Genomic DNA, 24463 nt, shown 5'->3' with positions numbered 1-24463 from the left:
GAGGACAAAAGAATAAAGTAAAACATACAAATTAGATATAACCGCTGTGTGTATGTGTGTATGCTCACATGTGTGTGTGCTTGTGCATGTGTGTGTATGCGGTGTATTTCCTTGTCAGTGTGGTCACATACACATGCTTGTGGAGACAAGAGCTTGATCTCAGATGTCTTTCTCCATCACTTTCTGTCTTTATATTTTGTAGTTTGGCTAGGCTGACTGGTTGATGAATCCCAGGAAATCCCAGCCTTAGGATTATAAGTTCATAACACCCTACCCGGGTCTTCAAGGAGAGTGGTAGGCAGCTGACCTCAGGGTCTCCTGTTTGCACTTCAGTCACTTTACCCTAAGCCTGCCCACATGAACACTGTGTGGGAAAGACAGCAGTGTACCCATTTATTCTAATGAACTACACACTGGATTATTTCCTTAGGATAAGAAGCGTATAGAGAGAGGTCCTTGAGCAGTCTCACTTACGTGACACCTGTAAGGCCGACTTTACAGCTGCAGACGAAGGTGTTTCCTATGGGGTCACAGGATCCTCCATTCCGGCAAGGGTTAGGGAAGCAGGCTGTGATCTCTGATTCACAGTTTGTCCCCGTGAACTGCGAGAGACAGGAACACTGATAGCCTGGGGAAAACAGAGGGCTTCATGAGCTGGGGCTGCCTCAGTGGCATGCATCCTTGGACTCAGCTGTCACAGGTCCTCTCGATTCCTTCTCCTGAGCAAGGGCTGCATTCCAAAGTTGATCAGCACACTGACCACTCCGGAATTCACTTGTCATGAAAAAAATACCAGGCTGCAGTTTATATTCTACATTAATCCACAAAAAATGTGCCTAATTATCCATATTTTATAGACCGCTAGTGATCTTGTCATAGACCCTAAGAGCAGAGACAAAGATGGTGAAGGAGACAGCAGTGCACTCTATCAAGCCTCAGCAAATGGTGACAGCTCCAGATGGGAGAAGCCATTGGTGCCACGCTCCCTCCTGCCCTGAGCTCCAAGAGAGGCCAAGCCAACTCAACTGAAACTCAGTGCCTTCCTCTTCCTATCCTGTGCAGAGCCTCGTCCTTTGTGTCTCTTTCATGTTCTATTCATGAACCTGTCATACAAACCGAGGCACTGATATCTGTACCACAGACAACATTAACGATCAGGTGAATGAGGACTCTGAGTCTTACCCGTGCCTCGGGTGGAAAGGATACAAGAATGACAATGAAGTCGTTGTCCTTAGAGTTAGACACACACTTAGTAAATGAGGGATGCTCTATGAGTTTTGCATTGCCAATCACAGTGTTTATAATGCCTTAGGAACAACCTGGACATCCCTTTCAGTATTTTAGCATTTTCTTCTGTAGAATGCTGATATTTTGGGATTGTTTCTAGCAATCATTTTCTGCTAGATTACCATTATGTCTTTTAGTTCAAAACATCAATCACATCACATATGGACAGTCTTCTACGACTCTTCCTCCCAATACATTATGATCTTTTAGTGTTAATTAAACAAACAGTATTTGTATTACTGTAATTAACTATATAGTATGTTATTTGCAGCTAAGCTATCTAGCTAATGTTTTTATTTTCATACATATCTTTGTCTTTAAAAAAAAAGGTCAAAGATGAACCTGTGATTTGGAGTCCCCTTTTTCTGAGTACTTGTTTAACTTTACCCCAGACTTTCCTCCGACCAGGCTCCCGTCCTGAGCTGCACACAGCGGCTCGGATTCTCACTTGCTCAGGAGGTCTTTGCTGATGCCTCTCGGGGCTCCACCTTGAGCAGCTGACCTTCTACCCAGCATTCTTGCGTCCCTGTGTTAAAGATCAGTTTCTGGATTCATCTGGCTTTGTTCTCTTTCATTTGCAGATTCTATAATTGCTTCCCACGGGAAAGGGTTGAAGGAGGCAAATTTTAGGGAATTTTGTCTAGTTAAATCCTAAGACCTCATCAAAAGTTAGATTACATTAGGAAATTGAAGCAATCTTCTGCATGTTGATTTTGGGAACTCCAAAGTCTCTAAAGCTTGCAAGAGACTAGATTGTTTTATTCTTCAATTTTTTTGGAAGGTCAGATTTTGAAATTTCATGCTATTTAGCTATGCTGTGATTTAGCACGGGCTTGTTCTAGCCAGTGCTGAATCCTCAGTAGGCCCTTGTAATCTCTAAACTCACATCCTTTAATCTTGGAAAAATGTATATGTTCTTGCATCTGTTTATTGGTGATTTCCTTTGCTTTCTCTTCTGTCTTCTTGGAAGTTTTCCTATTTGCATCTGAGATTGAGACCTTCCTGGAACTCTTTATCTTGTCTGTGCCCTTAAATTCTTACCTCTTGCTTATTTCTTGCAGTTTCTCATTTTGGATTGCATTTGAGACTGGCTGACAAGTATGTTTCAGTAACTCTGCCTTCTCCCTGTTTTCTTTTGGCATGACGTAACACTGGCCCAGGTTTGCATACTATGGTCATAGTCTTTTCTCTTACCTCCTGAGGGTGACAGTAATTCATGATGTTTTTCTACCTGTGTAGTTTCTCCTGATTTTTTTGATCTCTGGGCTACTTTGTGTTTCAGGCCAGTTAAACTACTGTGCCCTGCCACTTAAACACTGCTCTTGTAGTTTAGGTATTTGTGGATGTGTCAACAATTATAATCAGCTGTTATTGCCCATAATGTGCGCGGGCCCAAGAAGAAGTTTTGTTTCAAATCAACACCCAGAGAAAATTTTGCACATTTCTAGCCTACTGGCTTGCTCTCTGGACTACCATGTCAATACTCTTACAACCAGCTCTTATATGGATTTTCAGACACTAATCTGCCCTACAAACTTTAGGCTTGTTAGCCCCAAATCACATTTAGATAATCCCATAATTATCTTATCCCTTTCTGTGCATGTGTGTAAATATGCATTTGTGTGTGTCTGTGTGAGAGAAAGATATATAGATATAGATAGATAGATAGATAGATAGATTATGATAAATTTCTTCCTGTTGATTCTGCTTCTTTTCTGGAGAACTCTAACATTATCTTCCCAATTATGTCACCCCCTCATGATCTCTGAAGACTAATAGCTCTATGACCTGTGGAGGTGTACAGGTGCCTGCTCACAGTGATTGGGTATTTGGCAGGGCAGCTGCCGAACCACAGGTAGAACAGTGAGACACAAGATGAGCGAAGAAAAGAACAAACACTATGAACCCTTTGTTCAGTAGAGATGGTTACCAGCACGTCTAGACTAGAAACTGTGACAAGCACCAACTACACAGGCTCAGAGATAGTTACAGCCAAAGAAACCTAGTTCTAGAGAAGCCAGGACTTTCTCCTGCTCACAGAGCTGGATAGACTCAGGCCCAGCCAGGCTCTCTTGACCTGTTTCAAACACCATGTTACTATTACTCCAAATCACTGAGCACATCTCTGTCATCAGAAAGAGGCCAACTATTTCAGACCTGCATTGTGATCTCAGACCCATACAACAAAGGGGCAGAGGACCCTAGAAACAAGTCTGCTTTTAAATGTTTAATTTTGGTGGAGATTTTTTTTTGATAAACAACTGAGGGGAAAATATTGGATTAAAATACTCAAAACTAGATTTTTAGTACATAATGATATCTATTATTCACCCTCTATGAAAGACTTGCTTATCAAATCTAACCTGTCACTGTGTTGTTATAACCTCTTCATTCAGCTACAGAACCTATTATTAATAATTTTTGTATCAACAAATTACTACAATAAACCCAAATGTTCTAGTGATTTAGTGTTTTAAAAATAACTTCCATTCATTCGGTAGAGGATCACAGTGATCATAGGAGGAGGCATGGGGGTGTCACAGCGATCCTAGGAGGAGGTGGGAGTAGTCTGCTAGCATTTCCCCCACAGGGCATTAGAGAGTTCAGGACACCATTCTAAGACATGGAACCAGAAAGCAATGTTGTCTGATTCAGGCTTTCCGACTCCCAGAACTTTCTACAATACTGTATGAGTTCTAGAAATTATCACTGAATGAGACTAATGATTTGCCAAGAGTAAGAGATAATTTTACTCCTGTGGGGGTGAGGAGCAGAAGTAAGACCGACAGAAACAGACATTCCTTCTAGAAGCCTAATGATCACTGGATGAACAAAGTCACGTAGGTTGATATTCTTCTTAAGAATTCCCTTATGTTGATACACACCCACACACACACACACACACACACACACCACTCTAGCACACATACATACACATATATCTATACACATGCAAACACACACCAATGCATAAACAGACCTACATATGTACATATCAACAAATGTACATTTTCATACAGTTGCATACATATACACAACTACACCTATGCACACTAATACATTTATACACATACACATATCTATGCAAGCACACACACACACACAAAACCAATTTCTAAAGAGATCCAGAAAGCATCAAATGATTAAAAATATTATGTAACACTGTCACAAATATTAAAAACAAATTTTCATGGTATAGTTTCTCAGGTCTGAATAAGAGCTGGGTTTTGGGGAGATGGGAAAGAAGTAACAAAATAACTAACCAGAATAATAACTTATCATGTGACTAGGAAAAATTCCAAGAACTTTCTATGACTTGTATTTCATTTACTTCTCATAACAACTGCATGCATCATAGTCTCCAAAGAGCAGTTATTATCATGGCTTCTTTACAAAGGAGAAAACAGGAACTTAGGTGACACGGGGCTCTTGTGGTTATCGAAGCCAGTGAGCAGATGGACTGTGAGTCTCTTCTCAGCTTGTAGAAGGAAATGGCCCTACTAGCATTGAAATATGTGTACAAAAAAAGCCACAGCTTCTTTCTCTTCAAATCTTGGCGACATGGGAAGTATATTTTTAAGCCTCGCCTCCAAATCTGTGTTCCTGTTTACACTCCTAGTTATAGCACATGCAGATGGTTTTGAAACCTGCACCCAGACAAACTTAAAGTGCTTCTTCTCTTATTCAAAGAAGAACATCATAAAACCTATTACATGCAAAAATAGAATCAGAACAAGCAGTTATAGAGCAAATTTGGATGGTGTAGGCAAATGATCAAGACAGTTTCTGTTTTATTTCTTTGCTTAGTTTTTTTCCCCCAGTTCACCCAGGCAATGGCATCAACCCCCTGCTCTCCCCTTCAGGGCAGGGTGAACACCATTTTTTTCTTTTTCTTTTCTTTTCTTTTTTTTTTTTTTTTTTGTGTCTACATCTTGATAAAGAAACAATGCCTACAGCACAGGGGTGAAGATATTCACAGTCACATACAAAGCACCAGAGACCTAGTTTCATTGGCTGCCATGCTGGATGAATTGTAAAAGATCATGTCTTGGGGAGGTATTTGGATATGGTGAAGACCTAGGACCGAGACTGAGTCCTGGGTGTTCAACTGTGTGTGGCCATGCCCAAGATTCTTGACTTCTAAGAACCTCCTTCCTTTTTATATTCAGGAATGCTCATGTCAGAGAATAACAGGGCTCTTAGATTCTGTAAGTCAATGTAGCATACAGGTACTAGGTACTTTAATGTTAGGTTGTAATTACTGCAGACTCTAAAGTAAGTTTTATCTTCCTATTGCTTATAAACCCAATCACTGCAGGCTGGGGACTAGCTCTGTGAATCAAGTGTTGGACTCACAAACACGAAGACTTGAGTTCAATCAGATTCCCAGGAACTGGAAAAAGTCCAGTATGATGGTGAATGCTTATAATCTCAGCCCCCGAGAAGTAGATAGAGGCGGGTCCCTGGGGCTCACTGGTCAGTTAGCACAGCCAAAATATTGAGTTCTTGGCCAGAGAGGCATGATCTCAGAGAGAAGCAAGGTAAGCCATGTTGTGAGGAACAGCAGTGGAGGTGATCTCTGACCTTCGCTTGCATGCACACGTGCACATACCTAGTCTCTCTGTGGGTGTGTCTCTTTCTCTTTGTCTCCTTTGTCTCTGTCTTTCTTTCTCTACCAGCTAAAGTCAGAAAAGGTTTTCAGTATGAATTTTAGGCTCAGTACTGAGTCTACCAATCTCTGAAAATCTCAATTAATGTGGGAAATGAGTGTGTGTGTGTGTGTGTGTGTGTGTGTGTGTTTGTGAGGGGGGTTCAGGGGGTCAGGAGGCCAATGGTGGACTGCATGTAGAGCTGCGGGGAAGCAGGCTACACGTGTGACACATACTGATCACTAACACAGCAGTGGGACTTGGGACTTAACATGGCTCAGCACAGTGTAGCCACGTGATGGATGGAGTCTGAAGAACTGAACTTACTTAGACTAACAAGGAAGGGGACCAAATACTTCACAATGCAGGGCCCAAAGCAACATAAGGAATTTGTTGCCAAGGACACTTCTATGTCCATCTTTTTCAAACGTCTAAGAGACCATCATGCAACTTGATAGGCAGAATATTCAGGGCTGCTGAGCCGGGCAGACACTACTCGTTTTATCTTTGAGGATCTCTGGTAATTTTGCTGACAAGAGAGTGGTACTCTGGGTCTGTTCATCTGAATTTCAACTTCTTTTAATGACCTATGTCTCTTTACCTCTCTTGATACTCACAGAACACATTCCTGCATATAAAAAACTAGGATCCTCCAGCAGCTGTGGCTCTCAAACTTGGATGAACACAGAATCTGGCTTGTTAACACAGAGATGCCTCAATTCCTGTATATTCCAGTACTTCAGGCATGTGTCTGCCTTCTACTGTTTTTGAACTTTTCTTGGCAAAACATTAAGGAGTTTTCAAGTACAATTTGATTATCCAGAAGAGGATTCTTCTGGGTATGGATAACAACAGACAGAGACAAACAAATATATTTTCCTTTTAAATGAATAATCAAGAGACTTTTCACTAGCAAAACCTTACAAGTTGCTCGAGTGACCTGATGCATGTCAGAGGGGGAGAACCACTATCTGACAGAGAGGGGAACAGAAGCTAAAAGGTTTCTCTGATTCCAGGGCAACTCACAGCCGACAGAGGAAATCAGGCCATTGTCTAGGGAGTGTGCTGAGGTACAGAGTGAATCAGTAGGTTTGGGTGGGATCTGTGATACATCTTTTTTAGCATCTTCAGCAATTACTTCGTAATTGTCCCTGGGGCATAATTGAGCATAGCAAGGAGTGAAATTCTGGCTTCAGATTTTTGCAGGTATTTCTCATTTACGTTTTCTGGATTGTTTATTCTTTAAAATGGGAGAGGATTGTAGAGGGAAAGAATGTTGAAAAATCAAATGTCTTAGTGTGTAAGCATTTCAGGGTGAGTGATATTCCAGTGCTGTGTACACTCAAACTAGTATCTCTGACTACTGAGAATTCACCAATATTCCTTTAGGATTTAGATTTCCAGTTTAATACAAAGCTGTCTGAGTGATTGCTTCTGGCCTGGGGACAGCATGGCTTGGTGCATTGCTTCATCAGATTACAGCTTAGTTCCCACTGTGTTTTCCCTTAATCGCCTTGAGTTGAGCATCATGAGGTGTGGAGAATTGAACATGCCTTATTCAGAATGTGGGTGCCCCCTGGCCTACAGCCCCACCAGAATGTGGGTGCCCCCTGGTCTACAGCCCCACCCAATGGGTCTGAAAATATCAAGGTCAGAATGGGTCCCAGCCATTTCTTCTCCATGGTGATTGCTGTTTCCAGGTCATGTTTGTGAAATATATATAATTTTAAGGCACTACCAAGGGGAAGCCTTCTTTCTGTGGTTGATTTATAGAGTCACGTTACAAATTAGCACTCTGTGCTTTGAGTCCCCTGGGGTTCCTGAGGATTGTTTCTTAGGCAGGAAGAATTATAAGGTTGGTCAGAGCTGCTGACTATGCCATTCCAGGCTAGTATATGCAACTCTTTGGTCCTTGTGCCAAGGCTTTGGTTGGGTTTGGGGTAGTTGGGGAGGAACCCTGAAAAGAACTATTCCATGCTGTGGGTTGGCTGCTTTAAAGGTTATTAACGTTCTGGAACAATGTGCCACAGTTTGAGAATGAGGTCTGTTACCGGGAGACCCAACAACCAGTGCTCCAGTATTGCTCTGTGAGTGAGGGATGAGGGTGGTAAACCACGTCTTGGCATTTTGCAGTGATTCATGGGAGAGGGTTACAAACCAGACTGACGTTCAAACGAACTCTGCTGTCAGATTATCATGATTATCAAGGGCTTACCTCTAAGGACCTAAGTCTACTTTCTTAACTCAAATGTCCTCTTGCATCAGTGCACGAGTCCTAGCTTTTGATCCGGGAGCCCAAGACCATGGCCTTGTGATCCAACCTCTCTGGCAACCCAACTATACTAAATTTCACTGTTCTTTTAAAGAAGGTGCGTCTTGTAAGTAACTATGGCTAATTTATGGCTCCGTAGCAGGAAGTAGACCCCGAGTTTTGACTGCTTCCTTTCTTCTGCCCAGCCTCCTAAATTGGCAACAGAGATTTTTTTCCATCTAGGAAAAACAAGGACATGATACAAATGACCACGATAGGTGTTGAAGAGATGGCCCAGTGGTTAAGAGCACTGACTGCTCTCCCAAAGGACCCGACTTGACTTCTACTCTCACAAGCCACATGGCAGCTCACAACTGCCTGTAACTCTAGTTCCCTGGGGGTTTGATGCCCTCTCCTGGCCTCCTTGGCCATCAGGCATATATGTGGCACATAGACACATATGTAGCCAAAACACTCATATAGAGAAACAAAAAAGTAAAAGTTTTTTTTAAATGTCCATAATATTAATAGAAAATGGAGACTAGAAAATAGTCTCTTCTTTGAGACCAGGGCCTCATCTTTACAGCAAGGATACTATAGGTGCTCCTCACACACCAGAAAAGGAATTCTGTGTCCCCGACTCGATAGTGAGTGAGTCCTAGAAGGCCTCTGACATTTCTGTTAGGTGAGGCTTGATCCACCTTGAGCCAGGCTTCCAGCTCCAGATTCCTTAGGTCAGGTTTGGGGTGGCTTGGGAGGGGTGTGGCTGTCCTTGTAGGGCTTCCCGGCTTTGCTAGAAGGTGGGCTGGAGGCAAGGGGCTGCTACTCGAGATAGGAGTGAGGGAGGGTTATTTTTTACATTATCTTGGAAGGAAGAGAGCCTGCTGACGAGCCCTGAATCAAGGAGATTGCCCATCCTGGAAGAAAGTCGAGTATGAGAAACCAAGAGAGATGGCTTGCATAGACACAGGCAAGGATGACCATTCGGGAGGGTAAGGTATAGGAAGAAGTAGACGTGCGTTTGTAGTTCAGCTGACAGAACACAGGGGGCCCTGGTTTTTGGTTCCCTAATACACATACAGAGTGTGGTGATGCGTGCCTGGAATCCCAGTGCCCAGAAGGCAGGAGCCTGAAGATCAGAAATCTAAGATCATCCTTGGTTACACAATGAGACTCTGTCTCAACAAACCAAACCAAACCAAACCAAACCAAACCAAACCAAACCAAACCAAACCAAACCAAACCAAACCAAACCAAAACAAAACAAAACAAAACAGAAAAACCAGAAATATAACTACTGTTTCTTAGAGGGGCCCTAGAGCCCTTTAGTTATATAACATACCTGTTCTAGGTACTTAACTAAAGCATTTCAAGGCAGTTAAAGGGCACCCTGCTGAGCCAGACTCCACTGTCTTTCCCCTTTGTTCAGTGACTATTATTATTTTAAAGATAACCCTCCCTGGAAGACCGCAGCTTTGCCAGGAAAAACCATGTCCTGGCATGGTTAAAGTATATTATAATTTGTGGCTGCATACCCAGGATTTGACACGGCATGGTGTTCAGTTTCAACCCAATTTGATTATATGCCCTTTCGTATATTGTCAGTGGCTTACACTGGTAGGTTTTTTTTTTTTTCCTCATGAAAAACTGGCCATGATTTGTCATGAGGGGCTGGTTTGCAGAAGAGCTAGTGGAGAGTCACTGCCCATCATTCGGGAATTACGGACCCATAGCCTCTCTTTATTTACATACACTGCTGAGACAGTAAAAACAGCAAATAGATTTCTTAAGTCGAGACAGTAGGAACTTCCCCCCAGGGCACCGGGCCCTCATTGTGACAGTGATGTATGTGACGAATGTGAGTCTGAACCACTTTGCTGTCCGTGCTCCTGCACTGCCTCACTCCACGGACAGCTTATAGCATTCTCATAATAAAACGGACTCTAAATTCAGAGCCTGGCTGCACCCCAAGTGGATGCTTGGGGATCTCAAGTGATGGTGAGGAAGGTCTCAGTGCACCGATCAGAGGTCTGCTGAGTAGCTCTGCGGAGGGGCTGGAGGGGAAACTGGGGCTGCAGAGCAGCAGTGGCAAGGCCCAGCGAGAGGGCAGCCTGTCCAGTGGCTCTCTGCAGACTCTGCCTTAGGAGGAAAAGGGAGCCCTCATCCTCAGCCTCCTGGGCCTTAAACAACTAGAGACGACAGTGTGGCCTGTTCTCCCCTTTCTCCTTCATCTCCCATTGCTTGCCTGCTTTCCTCTCCTTGCATGGAGGATGTACTTAGGGAAGAAATGACGAGAGAACACTGCTGCCCTTGACGGAATTCCCTCCTGAGAAGCTCTGTATAGTTTCATCCACTTGTACTATGTATGTGTGTATGTGTGAGTGTGTGAGTTGTGTGAGTGTGTGTATGTGAGTATATGTGTGATTGTGTGTGTGACTGTGTGAGTGTGTGTGTGTGAGTTTGTATGAGTGTGTGTGTGACTGTGTGAGTGTGTGTGTGTGAGTTTGTATGAGTGTGTGTGACTGTGTGTGTGAGTGTGTGAGTGTGCATGTGATTGTGTGAGTGTGTGTGAGTTGTGTGAGTGTATGTGTGTTTGAGTATGTGTGTGTGAGACTGTGTGAGTGTGTGTGTGTGTGTGAGTGTGTGTGTGTGTGAGTGTGTGTGCATGAGTATGTGAGTGTGCATGTGACTGTGTGTTTGTGAGTATGTGAGTGAGTGTATGTGTGTGTGTGTGTGTGTATGATTGGTGTCATCATGAGTAATTAGGAAGATGTAAGGCTAGAGGACAATCTTTGGTGTTATTTCTCAGGCACTGCCCATCTTTTTTGTTTTGGAGACAGGATCTTCTCCAGCCTGAAACTCTCCATGGAGGCTAGACTGGCTGGCCATCGAGCCCCAAGGGTCACCCGTCTCCACTTTCCTGGTGCTGGGGCTACAGCGCACAGCACCATGTCTAGCTTTTGATATATAGCTCTTAGAGATAAAACTCAGATTTTCATTCCTGCACCAACCAGTTTAGGTTATTCCCTCTCCTTGTTTTTCAAAAAATTGCTCCAAAGATCCTTCCTCTTAATTCTTTCCCCAGGAAGTCAGGTCCACTCCTCCAACCTATGTAGGTACTGGTAAAGTTTTATCCAAAGGACCATCCTCTCTGGGAGGGTCCAAGAGGAGGTGGGAGGGGCTGGCTGTGAGGATGGGCCTACTCCATGTGTGTGCCCTTCCCTCCCTTAGGTGCCTGCACAGATGCACACTGACTGCTAAAGGTCAGGCCACTGCAGCTACTACCCCCACGCAGGCAGGGTTAGCAGACTGGTTTGCAGTTCCAGTCAGTAAGATCAGGCTACCTTCTGCAGTGACAGCAGGTGGATCCTGAAATCACACCTTATAGGGAACTGGAATCTGGAAGGGCGTCTGGTGGGCAGGGAAGACGTGATTGCTCCTACAGTCTGGCACCCAGTTACAGGTTAAGCCAGATACCCTGCAACTGTCTAGCTTCTGCGGAACCGAGGACTCAGGAGGTCTGAAAAGGCAGGGTGAGTATTCTCTCCGGGTTGGGGGAGAAGGTGGGAGGAGCTGGCTGTGAGGTGGGGCTACCTCAGGTGCACTCCCTCCACTCGCCTAGGTGCCTGCACAGATATGCACTCACCGCCAGAGGGCAGACCGCTGCAGCTGCCCCCGTGCAGACAGGGGCTGCGTTGGCACGCATCGGGATAGAGCACACAGCCCAGCTTCAGCTCCGTCAGACCCACGACCTCCGCGAAGCTGCTACGCTTGTTTTGCAGGGGTAGCTCGTTGTGATTGAGCACCACGGAGTCCAGGCAACCCTGGAAGCCACCGAGGACCTGTGTAACACGCGTGTCCGTCAGGCTGCGGATGTTATCAGCTTGCACGAGCGCACCAAAGAAGATGGCACTTTCGGTGCTTAGGGTCTGGAAGTACAGCGGAGCCCTGCGGCGCTCTACGTAGCTGTCGTCCAGGGCCAGGCTGGTGAAATTGCGGTTGAGCTCCAAAAAGACTGAGTGCCAGCTCCCGTCATTAACAGCGCGGCTGGAAATGCCCAGGATCCCAGGGCCGCTGCCACAGTCCAGCTGGAACCACAGCTTGCCTTCCACAATCTGTGCAAGAAGAAATGCAGAGCCCTCATGAGTCTAGATCCGAAACGGGGTGATCCCAGCTGAGCAGATGTTCTATCCAGTCTGTGTCTACATGTTTGTGAACTGAAGCCCTCCACTGTCTGCCAGGGAAACACATGCCGGACACTTTTCAGATCTTCCTGTTACCAATCACAGGGATGTCCAGGAAGGGCACAGTGGTATTTTTAAAAGTTTCTATCTGTGGATCATGTCACATTTCTCCTCCCCTTTAAGACCCACGGTGATATCTTGTTTGTTTCTGCACCCCCTCTCTGTCACAGCACTAATTTCCATGAAATCACCAGCTTCCTCGGGACACCCACCATGTGGTATACAATAAGCTAAGGTAATCTATTCTGTCCTTCTGGGGTTCACTAGTCCCGTTGGCAGGAGCATGGCCACATGTTAACTCTGCACACACATATACTTACACTCCTCAAACAAGTTTGCACAAGTGTGATGTTGTGGAGAGAAGAGGCCAGATAGAAGCAAGGGCTTCCTGGTACCCAGCTTCGTGTGTGATCTGGATATTAAACACTGCTGTTATTCTTAAGCCCATCTTTCCCCATACTGTTCACCAAATGGACAAGAGGCACTCCCAGAGTGCCCAAGCTTGGCGACTGCATATAGGAGGGATGTCCACCCTTTTGTCTTCCTCGGGGCACACTGTGTGAAGATGGAGGCTAGGTCTCCACATAGCCAAGCTTATATTTGGCCACTAGGGGCTCACGGCTGGGCACCGTGAGACAAAAGGGTCTAGTTCTAAGAAATGGATTTGTGGAGTCCAGTGTCCCAGTGGGGTGTCCTCTGTCTGTCCTGACATCTGCATTTCTGCGCATAGCACACATAGACACTTGGGAAAGGGCAGAAACGACAGGCCATCAGGAATGCTCCTTGCATGTCACCAGCAGCTTAAGAAGTAAAATGCTGACCGAATTTATAGCAATGAGCCCAGCTGCTCTTTGCTTGGTGTGCTTGAGAAGGAGTGGTTTCTGCAGCACTTATCCACACAACTGTCCTGTTTTAGAAAGTTCCCATATCAAACAACCCAGTGTTTGATAGACTTTCATGTCTTCTCTGTGACTTGTGGATTTTCTCACCTGCAAGTCCAGCTCATGCATTCGTGTCCCATCAACACTGGCACTTTGAGCAGGGCAGAGCCAGGGAGTTGGGAATGCTGAGCTTACCTCTGGGGATGCCTGTACCACCCTGCTCTCTGGAGAGCACAGCTCTACCTTGGTGGGTTTGGGTTTGGAGAACAGAGATGTGCCATGGCTTCTGCAGCAGAATGACTGGCTATATCACACATGAAGTGTACACACACACACACACACACACACACAAAACTGCTCTGCAATATACATTGCTTGGATGGAAAGGTCTGAAAGCAAACATTTATTTTCAGAGGGCTTTCACCTATAATCATATGCAATTGCTGGTTTTTATTGTTTAGCAAAATAGACTAAATGGCTATTGTAAATTACAGCAAACTTGCTCAGTGACAATGCATAGAAAATACCCACATCTGCATTTGAGTTGTACGTAATAAAGTGATAGAATATGGCTTTGGAGACACTGTCTCCTGCCGCAACCCATCTGCTGCTTTACCCCACGGCTACAAAACACCATCTTCCGTCAGTCATGGAAAACTCTGCTGGTGAACGTGCCATTCATGTAAGTTTCTATAAAAGAGTGTTTAATTAACATATTATTTGATTTATGCTCCTCCCCCATCACTACCAACTGCCTCCGGGTAATAACCAGAAAGAATTGACGTGCACCTGATGTACCCACACGTGTAAAAATTCACCACTAAGGAACTAAAATTATCCCCTGTGAGTACCAAGCGCAGCTAAGTTTCTTCTCTCCTCCCCGTCTCCCCCCCCCCTTTTTTTTATAAAGTAACAATGGCAGCATTGCTAAGAAAAGCAGGTGCCCACACGTTTCACCTTTTCTCAAAGAAGCATCAAGCATTCTGAACCACCAGGTTTGCCACTATGACATTCTAGATGTCGCTGCCCAAAGTTACCCGGTTAAAAGTTAATAATCGCAGGCATGTTATGCCAGGGAGCTAAAACAACACTTCCTTCCCTTTGAAGTATCTGAGTCATCTTCACACTGGAAAGCCATATTCTGGTGGTTAACGTTTTTCTGTCTACCAAGTTCTAAAGTATTTTTCTTTGCAAAAGATGACGTGTTCTCGAATCAGACTGCCAGCGAGGCACAGCTGAGGAAGCTGAAGTGTGTCTGGGCTGTGAGAAGTCTGTATCCATGCTTCTGCAATGGCTTATTGGTCAGGAAAATGGGTGATTATTTTCAACAATATTTACAATTGAGAGAAAGATACATGCCCCTTTCTTATAAAATATCTACATCTTCAGAGTTGTACAAAATCAACGGCGTGCTTTGTCCAGTCTTCAATGATTAGAGGATTAAGAGACAGGAAATCGGATCTATAAAAGAAGTCTTCATTGGAAAGTAGGAGTTTGAGTAGAAACTGGTAAATTATGAGTCTCGTTGGTTTGGATCCTTGGTGTCGGGCTCAGTGTGTTCTTATTGCATTCTTAGTGTAGGGTTCTGTGTAGAATAGTCTAGCCAATGTCTGTGTTAGTTGGTTTTATCCTTCCTGTGACCAAAAATTTTATAGAAAGAGAATAGGGGAGGATATAGTCTTTAGCCCACACTTTCAGAGGTCCCAGTGCATCCTATCCAGGAGTGTGTGGGGAGCAGGACACCAAGCTCCCATCTTGGTGGCCAGGAAGCAGAAGAAATGTGGAGCTGGGACATAGATGACCACATTAAAGTAATTCCTTCTTAGTGAATTAACTCTGGAGCCCCCCCACCCCAACCCCCACAGCCATATCTAAATGTGTGCCTCACCCACCCCCCAAATACTTCTAATCTAATTAAGTTCTCAACTAGGACCAATCGATCATCACAAGTGTTATTATTGAACAGTCTCTGGAAAGGATACCATTCAATATTGTATTTTCAAAGTCAGCTAATGACACATGAGGTACCTTCAAGAAAAAACAATTGTTTCAGGAAATAAATAAGCGGGTGACCTTTTTGTCACTCTGAAAAGCTTCTAGCCTGCTCACCTGTCATGCATCCACACTCACTGTCCAACAGTCGTCACTTACTAAAGAAATCAACAATGCCTCCCAGTCTCAATCTCCTCACAGGCAGACATGTGCACCCCTGCCTTTAGGGAGGGGAGTGGGAATCAGAAATAGATGTTATGGAAAAGCACGCTGAGCGTGTCCATGGCCTATGGTTTGTAAGACCCGCCCACACAGCTTATGAACTTACCCTGTTGTCCTTACACTCTGTCATGTCATGTCATGTTATGTCATGTCAGGCCATGTCTGGGAATCATCTGACTAAAGGACTCCACGACAAGCCACTTTCCTCAATATTTCTTGTATTTAGGGATATTTCTAGACTAGCAACCAAGTTTCTGTCTGCTTTCCAGTTGGTGCCAAAAAGTCTGACAAGAAACCCCTTGAACTGCTGTGATTTCTTCTCACGTCTGCTCTGGAAATCTGACACTTTGTTTTAAATAGGCATAAAGGGGTACAGACTGTTCTTCTATTATGACTTTGCTGCAAGGAAAATCAGAACTGGGTTTGTGCTCAACTAATATATTTTCTCTGATTTTTCAAAATCACGATATTTTACTTCTTTTGCTTCATTAATTGCATTGTAACCTTTTATTTTTCCATGTCAATGGTGCTTTAATTTTTATTGAATTTGTGTGTTTATGCTAAGTCTCAAATCTCTTTTACAAGCCAGGGCAGTAAATTGGAGAGGGAAAGGCAAGTGCTTTCTAGTGCAGCCAGGATACAGTAACACTTCCGTCCATGAAGGGTTTGTTCCCCCCCCCCCCCTCCCCGACCACCATGCAATTCTTTAACAGTTGCCAGGGAATGCACTCTGCCCTCCTGACTGTCTTAAATACATGTTTGCAGAACACTGCCTGGGAAAATGCAGGCGACCTGGAGGTGCAGTTTAAGCCAAGCATTTTAGTTTAGCAGCTGCAGCAAAGCACAAGACACACCCTGTACCTAAAGCCAGTGGGATCAAGCCTGGCACAAGACTGGGTTCAGCAAGCCCCCTGTAAGGATCCTACTGGCAACATGGATGATTATCTGCTACAGTTCAGTCTAGCCGCCACTTGCTCTAGGCAAACCTGAGAGAGGTAACAGAGAGGGGCTGGCGATGGCCCACAACCCCCAAAGCCTTCACAGAGAGTCCCTTCAAAGAGCAACCAGCCTTCGTTTATTGAATTCATGGTTAGGAATTCAGTTTTCCAATGTCAGAAATACATTTGTTTCCTCAAGTACTGGATACTTGCACGGCAAGCATTATCTCAGAGGTTCAGTCTTCTTGTCTGTCTCCAGAGAGGTGCACTAGTAGCACACTTGCCAAGCACGGGAAGATGACAAGTGTCATTTTAGAATCAAGCCATCCTTATCTGATATTTCTGTTCCCTCTCGAGTTCACTGCAGTGTAGAGATTACTTAACAGAAAGCATTGGTGTTATAGTAATCTGTTAGAGCTTGAAAGAGGAGAGGGAAGGCCAGAGACAATGGTCGGCTTTCCCTTGGCAGGCGCTGAAGAATCCTAAAGAGCCTGAGCAACTCCGGCCTGAAGTGAAGCCCCCTAAGCACAGGGCAGGGAAAGCGTATTTCTCCCATTCTCTTACACCCAAAGCTGGATGTGGTCTTGTCCGTCCCCGGACCGTAAAGCTGGATCTGGTCTGCACATGTGCAGAATGTGATCCGAGACAAAATAAGCTGGAGTGTCAAGACAGAGGGCGGAGGAGAGCTTATGGTGAGGAGCACAGAGGGGGACGCGCTACACAAGGTACCCCTTAGCCCTTGGTAGCTGAGCAACCTTGGGGAGCACACAGTGGAACGTGCTACACCGGGGTACCCCTTAGCCCTTGGTAGCTGAGTAACCTTGGGGAGCACACAGTGGAACACGTTACACCAGGGTACCCCTTAGCCCTTGGTAGCTGAGTAACCTTGGGTGAATGCGTGAATCCCTTCGATTCTTCTTGATCAAGTCAGTGGGGATAACACACCCACAGAAAATTTCTATTAAATTTAAAATTAGAAAGATGCAGCTACATCTGTTAGTGTTCTTAGTGGAATCCCGATGGCCCCAGGCGCCTCAAGCTGCGTACAAATGCCAGATTTATTTTGAAGTAAATCTGGCTGCTTGAGGAGGACTCCTAAGGTCAGGAAACGACTTAAAAACTGAGAGACTTGGGTCATGAAAGGATATGTGGAATATTTATGCCTAAGATCTCCTACTGGATCCCCATGCAACAGTGTAGCTAGCCAGAGGGTGTGGCGAGAACACAGTGGACAAGGACAGAGCCAACCTGTTAAAGGATTAACTTTGTCATGCGATTGATTGAGACATCTGTCCTAATGCCCTGTGGAGTGATTGGAATACAAAGGAGGAAAACGTTCACGCCCTTTCTATAGGGAGATCTCTGCCCTCTACCAGCCAGCTTTGAAATACTAAATACTAAAATGGAGGAGGATGCTGGCGGACTTTTCAACCCCGTTGCTCTCTCTCTCTTTGATCCTGAAGTCTGTTCTGGACTTGTAAACCCACAAGACAATAATTTTAGTTTCTCTCAACATAAGAGTCAGCATAGTCAATTAGGAAACGGTGGGGAAGGCTTGGTGGCCCATGCCCGAAATCTCAGCACTGAGATGCAGGGTTGTTTGGAGTTTGAAGTCACCCTAGGCTTCAACATAAGACTTTCTCAACAACAATGACAAACAATGACAAAAGCCCAGCTGCAGAAGAAAGCAGTCCGTCTTACAAACCTTCAGAATCATGCAGGGGTTGGCCCGAGCGTACATTATGATCCCATTGCTTTGCAGGGTTCTCAGGCGCAGAGCTAGCTTGATGTCCTCCTCTTTGCTATTTTCAGAAAGCCGATACTTGATGTAGCTGTTCCCAGCAAAGCTGAGAGACGTGTGCCCTGAAAAGACCATTCCAACAGCACAAATGCTCTTTTAAAATCCAGAACTGATCGGGGACCCAGGAAGCCACCCACACGTCAGGGAAGCTGATTGCAGACCATACCACTTAAGGATGGAACCCAGGGATCATGCCAGATTACAATTTTGCATGCTTAAATATTAACCAGTTAGCAACCAAAAATATCCCAGTTGTCTCATGTTCAGAGCAATGTGGTAAATTCCATAATGTGGATTTTCTTAGTATCATTAGATTCTTAACTGCCTCTTTACAAAATTATTATTATTAAAAGATGTCCTTTGATTTTTTCTGGACCATTGTCATCCCTCAGACACTTTAGATCTTCGCTGGGTCAGGTGGCACCATGCCAGTAATCCCAGTGTCTAACTGCTGCAACATGCCAGTAATCCTAGTAGCAAGAGGCTGCTTCAGGAGGCTCGCAAGTCAAGGTCTCCCTAGATTATAGAGGGAGTTCATTGTTAATCTAGATGGCTTATTCTCAAAATGAAAAAACAAAACAAAACAAAGGAAAGCTGTGTTTGTCTTTCATGAGGTCCTAAGTCAATTCCTCATAGTGAAAAAAAATTAAAAAGAATAATTTTCAGTTCCATAAAACAAGGAAAACTCAATCAAGTCATTTTCATGGAATACTTGGATTCATTCTGTAGGCATGCTAATACCAAACAACTAACTGGTGTCAGGTGTTAAGGAAGGAAGCCCAGAGCTGTCACAATACCGATTGTCAATCATTAGGTATGAGGCTTCTATTCTCAGACTTTCTTCTCTCTGTGCCTGTGTCTGTGTCTGTGCCTGTGTCTGTGTTTGTGTCTGTGTCTGTGTCTGTGCCTGTGCCTGTGCCTGTGCCTGTGCCTGTGGCTGTGCCTGTGGCTGTGCCTGTGGCTGTGGCTGTGCCTGTGCCTGTGCCTGTGCCTGTGCCTGTGCCTGTGTCTGTGTCTGTGTCTGTGTCTGTGTCTGTGGCTGTGGCTGTGCTTGTGGCTGTGCCTGTGCCTGTGGCTGTGCCTGTGGCTGTGCTTGTGGCTGTGCCTGTGCCTGTGGCTGTGCCTGTGCCTGTGTCTGTGCCTGTGCCTGCTGTATGTGCCTGTGCCTGTGGCTGTGCCTGTGCCTGTGGCTGTGCCTGTGCCTGTGTCTGTGGCTGTGCCTGTGCCTGTGGCTGTGCCTGTGTCTGTGTCTGTGTCTGTGCCTGTGGCTGTGCCTGTGCCTGTGTCTGTGTCTGTGCCTGTACCTGCTGTATGTGCCTGTGCCTGTGTCTGTGCCTGTGTCTGTGCCTGTGGTTGTGCCTGTGCCTGTGCCTGTGCCTGTGCCTGTGCCTGTGCCTGTGTCTGTGTCTGTGCCTGTGTCTGTGTCTGTGACTGTGCCTGTGCCTGTGCCTGTGCCTGTGCCTGTGTCTGTGTCTGTGCCTGTGCCTATGCCTGTGCCTGTGGCTGTGTCTGTGCCTGTGCCTGTGCCTGTGCCTGTGCCTGTGGCTGTGCCTGTGCCTGTGCCTGTGTCTGTGTCTGTGCCTGTACCTGCTGTATGTGCCTGTGCCTGTGGCTGTGCCTGTGGCTGTGCCTGTGGCTGTGCCTGTGCCTGTGTCTGTGTCTGTGCCTGTGTCTGTGTCTGTGTCTGTGCCTGTGGCTGTGGCTGTGTCTGTGTCTGTGTCTGTGTCTGTGTCTGTGTCTGTGTCTGTGTCTGTGTCTGTGCCTGTGCCTGTGCCTGTGCCTGTGGCTGTGGCTGTGTCTGTGTCTGTGTCTGTGTCTGTGTCTGTGTCTGTGTCTGTGTCTGTGCCTGTGCCTGTGCCTGTGCCTGTGCCTGTGCCTGTGGCTGTGACTGTGTCTGTGCCTGTGCCTGTGCCTGTGCCTGTGCCTGTGCCTGTGCCTGTGGCTGTGCCTGTGCCAGTGCCTGTGCCTGTGGCTGTGGCTGTGGCTGTGGCTGTGGCTGTGGCTGTGGCTGTGGCTGTGGCTGTGGCTGTGTCTCTGTCTCTGTCTCTGTCTCTGTCTCTCTGTGTCTTTTTGTTTTGGTCTCTGTCCCTCTCTCCCTCTTTCTTCTCTGAAAAGTATAGGCTTAAACTTGAGGATTGGGAGAAAAGGGGTTTTCAGAGGAAAATAAGTCACACCAGACAGTATGTCTATGGGCTGTACACAGAGGAGTTACCCCTTCCTAGACTCTATCCCAACCCACCTCACCAGATTCTAAATTTGCCTGATTCCAAATTAACCATCTTTTTTTGTATTTCTTAACATTTTTGTCAATATTACATTACAGCAAACAGATGAATAGCTCCATAGAGTGAAAAGCAGAGAGAATGAAAATACAGCAAGTGGGTGATCATCACCAGCAATAGAACATTCTCCATTTAGAAATCGGCAGAAAGAGATGCTGGGTGCATGGCATGCGGGCTGGGGTTGAGTTGGTTGCCTTAGAGATTTGCTCAAGCGTCCATGTTTTCCCTTCATTTCATGGTCAGGTCTATGCTGGACATCAACCGTGATGGAGTTTAATTCCCATTTTTATAATAGGACATCCCACAAAAGCTGGACTTCTAGAAGTGCAAGGGAAGCAAAGTGCTTTCCACATTAGGCATGATAACTCATATTGCCACTTTCAGTACTATGATTATCCTCTCTTCCATCACTTATATCACCCACAGCCGTGCTGCTGGGTTTGCCTTACAAGAGATAGTAATTATCTCCTGGATTCCAAAATTGGCATCAATGTGCTTAGATGTTAAATACCCATTATCATAGAAGATGATCCTACTGGGGTGAAGATGGAAGAAGACATTTTTAGCAGAAAAAGGTAAGATAAAGTGAAAGGACCGAGTAAACATGTTAAAATTGAATGAAGACCACGAGGAGAAGGTTATTTGGATGAAAGTGGTGTAAATATTGATTTATTCTTCTTTAAGATGCAGAGGCGAACAGCTCAGTTTTCTGCAACATGGCATTAGTTAGAGCTTCCCAGGAAAGAGCTGGCTTACTTGGTGTTCAAAGCTGGTCTTATTCTATGGGAAGTTGATGAGACTGATTGAGTTTTGGCTTGGGATTTTATTTTCCTTTTGGGCTATAGGTTCATGCAGCCTTCTGAATCCCAGTGAGGGGTCAGCTCTGTCTATACAGCAGCACTCAGTCCTCCATAACCTTGCATTCTCATCAACCGTGTGACATGACTGTGGACCCATGAGATGGAATCTACTTTATACAAGGAGTCCTGCATTCATGTCTCCTTAGCATGGACTGGCTATGCATGTCCCAACTAAACATGAGGGTAAACATTGGTCATGCTCCATCCAGAAGGTAAGTGTTGTATACATATAAACGTGTCTTCTGGAAAAGTCTAGTCAGAGACATTCACTCAAAGAAAATTTACTGGGGAGTAGGAACCCCAACCCTGTCCTGTCCACACCACTCTGTACCTGAGCACTCTCCGAGTTTCCCTGGTGGACACTGGCAAAGAAATGGTCTCCTGCTGGCCTCATAACCGACACATTGCATGTCTTCCGGACACGGTTTCTCCACACAAGGATCATTGGACCCGGGACACACTCCTCCTGTGGCAACGGCAGAGGAAACATGATCAGGACACAAAGAGATTCACTACCAGTTTTATGGATGATAAGAAATCATCAAGGCCTGGGTTATATGTGATCTCAAGTGGCTACGAAGGGGGGCAACCAGAAACACGGGCGTTGGAATTGTTATCACTAGGCGTCGGTGCCCATCATAGCTCTTTGTATCTCTCGACATTCCAGTGCCAGGCTGAGTAGGATAAGAGCAAAGGAAAATCCAGAGCTTATCCTATTAGGCCAAAATATGCTAAAGCTTTCTTTCAGCCAAAGAAAGATCATCACTTTAAGACTCTGTCACACAGTAGTAAAGAAAGTTTTCAACATCCTAATGGTCATTTATAAGCACTGTGGTTGTAACTATTTTCTGTAGACTATTACCACTCTGAAAAACTTGAGGGCAGAAGGTAAGAGATGTTCGCTGTTGATTTCAGGGAGGGGGGAGGGGAGGAGGAAGGGCTGTGGAAAGACAGGTAGAGAGGCAGTGAGCACATATTCCTACATGTAAGTCTAATTCTAAATTATGAAAGCACAACTCATTTTGTTTCCTAATCCTTTCTGCCACATGGGATTTTATTGATTAACTATGAGGAGTCCCTGCCAGCTACTTTAAAAAAAGAAGCAGACTTATCCTTGGCTGAGTCAGGAGTCCATTTCACTTGCTTGATTCAAGCTTAGATGAAAGTTTAATCCCTTAGGAGGGAAATCCCTGGAAGAAGATTAAAACAGACTAGGACTCAGGTGAATTAGGTCAGCACCAGCATGAAGACAGGTATGGCCTCATTGAAAGCAGCATGCTTGTTAAGGGCCCTGGGGTGTTTCAAATGCACTTAGGACCTTTTCAACCAGTCAAAAGTTTAAGTGGCAAAGGACTCTTGAAAAATCGAATCAACTAAAATTAAGCCTCAAACGAAATGGCACTTTCCTTAGTGGGTTAGTGTTCTTACCAGAGTGCTCCTTATCTTTGAATGAGGAGCCCAGCAGACTTCAGTTTCTCCTTTATGGGCAGGAGCTGGTCCTTGATCCCACTTTACTTCACGATGCCTTTCCTGGTCATTAAGGACTGTCCCATGACAGTCATCTCTTTGTTCGAAAGAAAGCGGGAATGTGGAGCTAACTACCTACAAACACTTTTTTGAACCATAGTCTAGAAGAGGAGCCATCTTGCCAGGACTGGCAAACTCAGGATTCATAAATCCCTCTTTGCCATTAGCCACAGTTGGTTTGCAAAAGTCACTCTTGACATTGATCCTCTCAGTCTCGGAGGTGAAGGAATTTTAAACTGAACATTTAGAACAAGCTCTACTAGTGATCCTACAAGATCCAATCCCCCAACACATCCCGAGAGCCAGTGATCCTACAAGATCCAACCCCCCAACACATCCCGAGAACCAGTGATTCTACAAGATCCAACCTCCCAACACATCCTGAGAGCCAGTGATTCTACAAGATCCAGCCCCCCAACACATCCTGAGAGCTAGTGATTCTACAAGATCCAACCCCCCAACACATCCTGAGAGCCAGTGATTCTACAAGATCCAACCTCCCAACACATCCTGAGGGCTAGTGATTCTACAAGATCCAAACCCCCAACACATCCCGAGAGCCAGTGATTCTATAAGATCCAAACCCCCAACACATCCCGAGAGCCAGTGATTCTACAAGATCCAACCTCCCAACACATTCTGAGAGCCAGTGATTCTACAAGATCCAACCTCTCAACACATTCTGAGAGCCAGTGATTCTACAAGATCCAACCTCCCAACACATCCTGAGGGCTAGTGATTCTACAAGATCCAGCCTTCCAACACATCCTGAGAGCCAGTGGTTCTACAAGATCCAACCTCCCAACACATCCTGGAGCTAGTGCACTCTAACTCTTTATGCTCTCCATATATTTTTCACTGTTGGTAGAAGGTTACCTGATATTTGACCATCTCAGAAGGAGACCATCTCCTCTTCAAGGAGCTCTGGTCAACAGTTTTAAATTAACTTTAGGCATATTCATTCAACAAATAATAACTTGTTGAATTAAAACTATTAATTTGATAGAGTAACTGAGACCAGTGAGCTAATAACCAAGGGCCTACAAAGATGGCAGAAAACAACATCCCTAGACATGAAACACGCACACACACATTACATAGCAGGTCATCGCTTTGATAGGTATGTGAGAGCAAGGGATATCCCATAAACGGGGTGCACTGTCTCCTGGGAGAACATTAGACCTATTCACTAGGAAGAGAATGTTCTGACTCTAGACTGAAAGGGTGAGATCCTCTGAGTAAAGGCAATGCGCCGACCGTGGTAGTGGTGCATATTGTGAGCATCTCGGCATCTTTGATTCAGGTAAGGGTGGTCTACGCCCTTCTAGGGTACTTCTTAATGTTGAACAATAGGTTATGCTGAAAGGCACAAGAACCTGAAGCAAACTAAGTAAAAACGACGTGGAGGCAGCAATAGGCATATACCACAAAGCTTCTTATCATTACACAGTTTCTGGCTGACCTGGCCAGACCCTTCCAGCTAGCAGTAGTTTATGTATAGAAATCTGTTGCTCTTGATTAACGCCCCT

The 24463-nt window shown here is 45.2% G+C and overlaps 1 protein-coding gene across 1 annotated transcript in view; it reads right to left on the bottom strand.

The window, feature by feature from the left end:
• LOC127689837 (protocadherin Fat 3) overlaps positions 1-24463 on the bottom strand; it is a 172322-nt gene that overhangs the window by 14393 nt on the left and 133466 nt on the right. Inside the window, exons 18-21 of the mRNA XM_052189407.1 lie at positions 21739-21873; positions 18170-18327; positions 11834-12302; positions 475-628 (exon numbers count right to left, since the gene is read on the bottom strand). Of these exons, the coding sequence (XP_052045367.1) occupies positions 475-628; positions 11834-12302; positions 18170-18327; positions 21739-21873 (916 nt within the window). The remainder of the gene's footprint in view (positions 1-474; positions 629-11833; positions 12303-18169; positions 18328-21738; positions 21874-24463) is intronic.

This window comes from Apodemus sylvaticus, chromosome 7, assembly GCF_947179515.1.
Source record: "Apodemus sylvaticus chromosome 7, mApoSyl1.1, whole genome shotgun sequence".
Classification (NCBI taxonomy): domain Eukaryota; kingdom Metazoa; phylum Chordata; class Mammalia; order Rodentia; family Muridae; genus Apodemus; species Apodemus sylvaticus.
The sequence above is the reverse complement of the archived record's forward strand: the minus strand, read 5'-3'. Positions and strand labels throughout refer to the sequence as shown.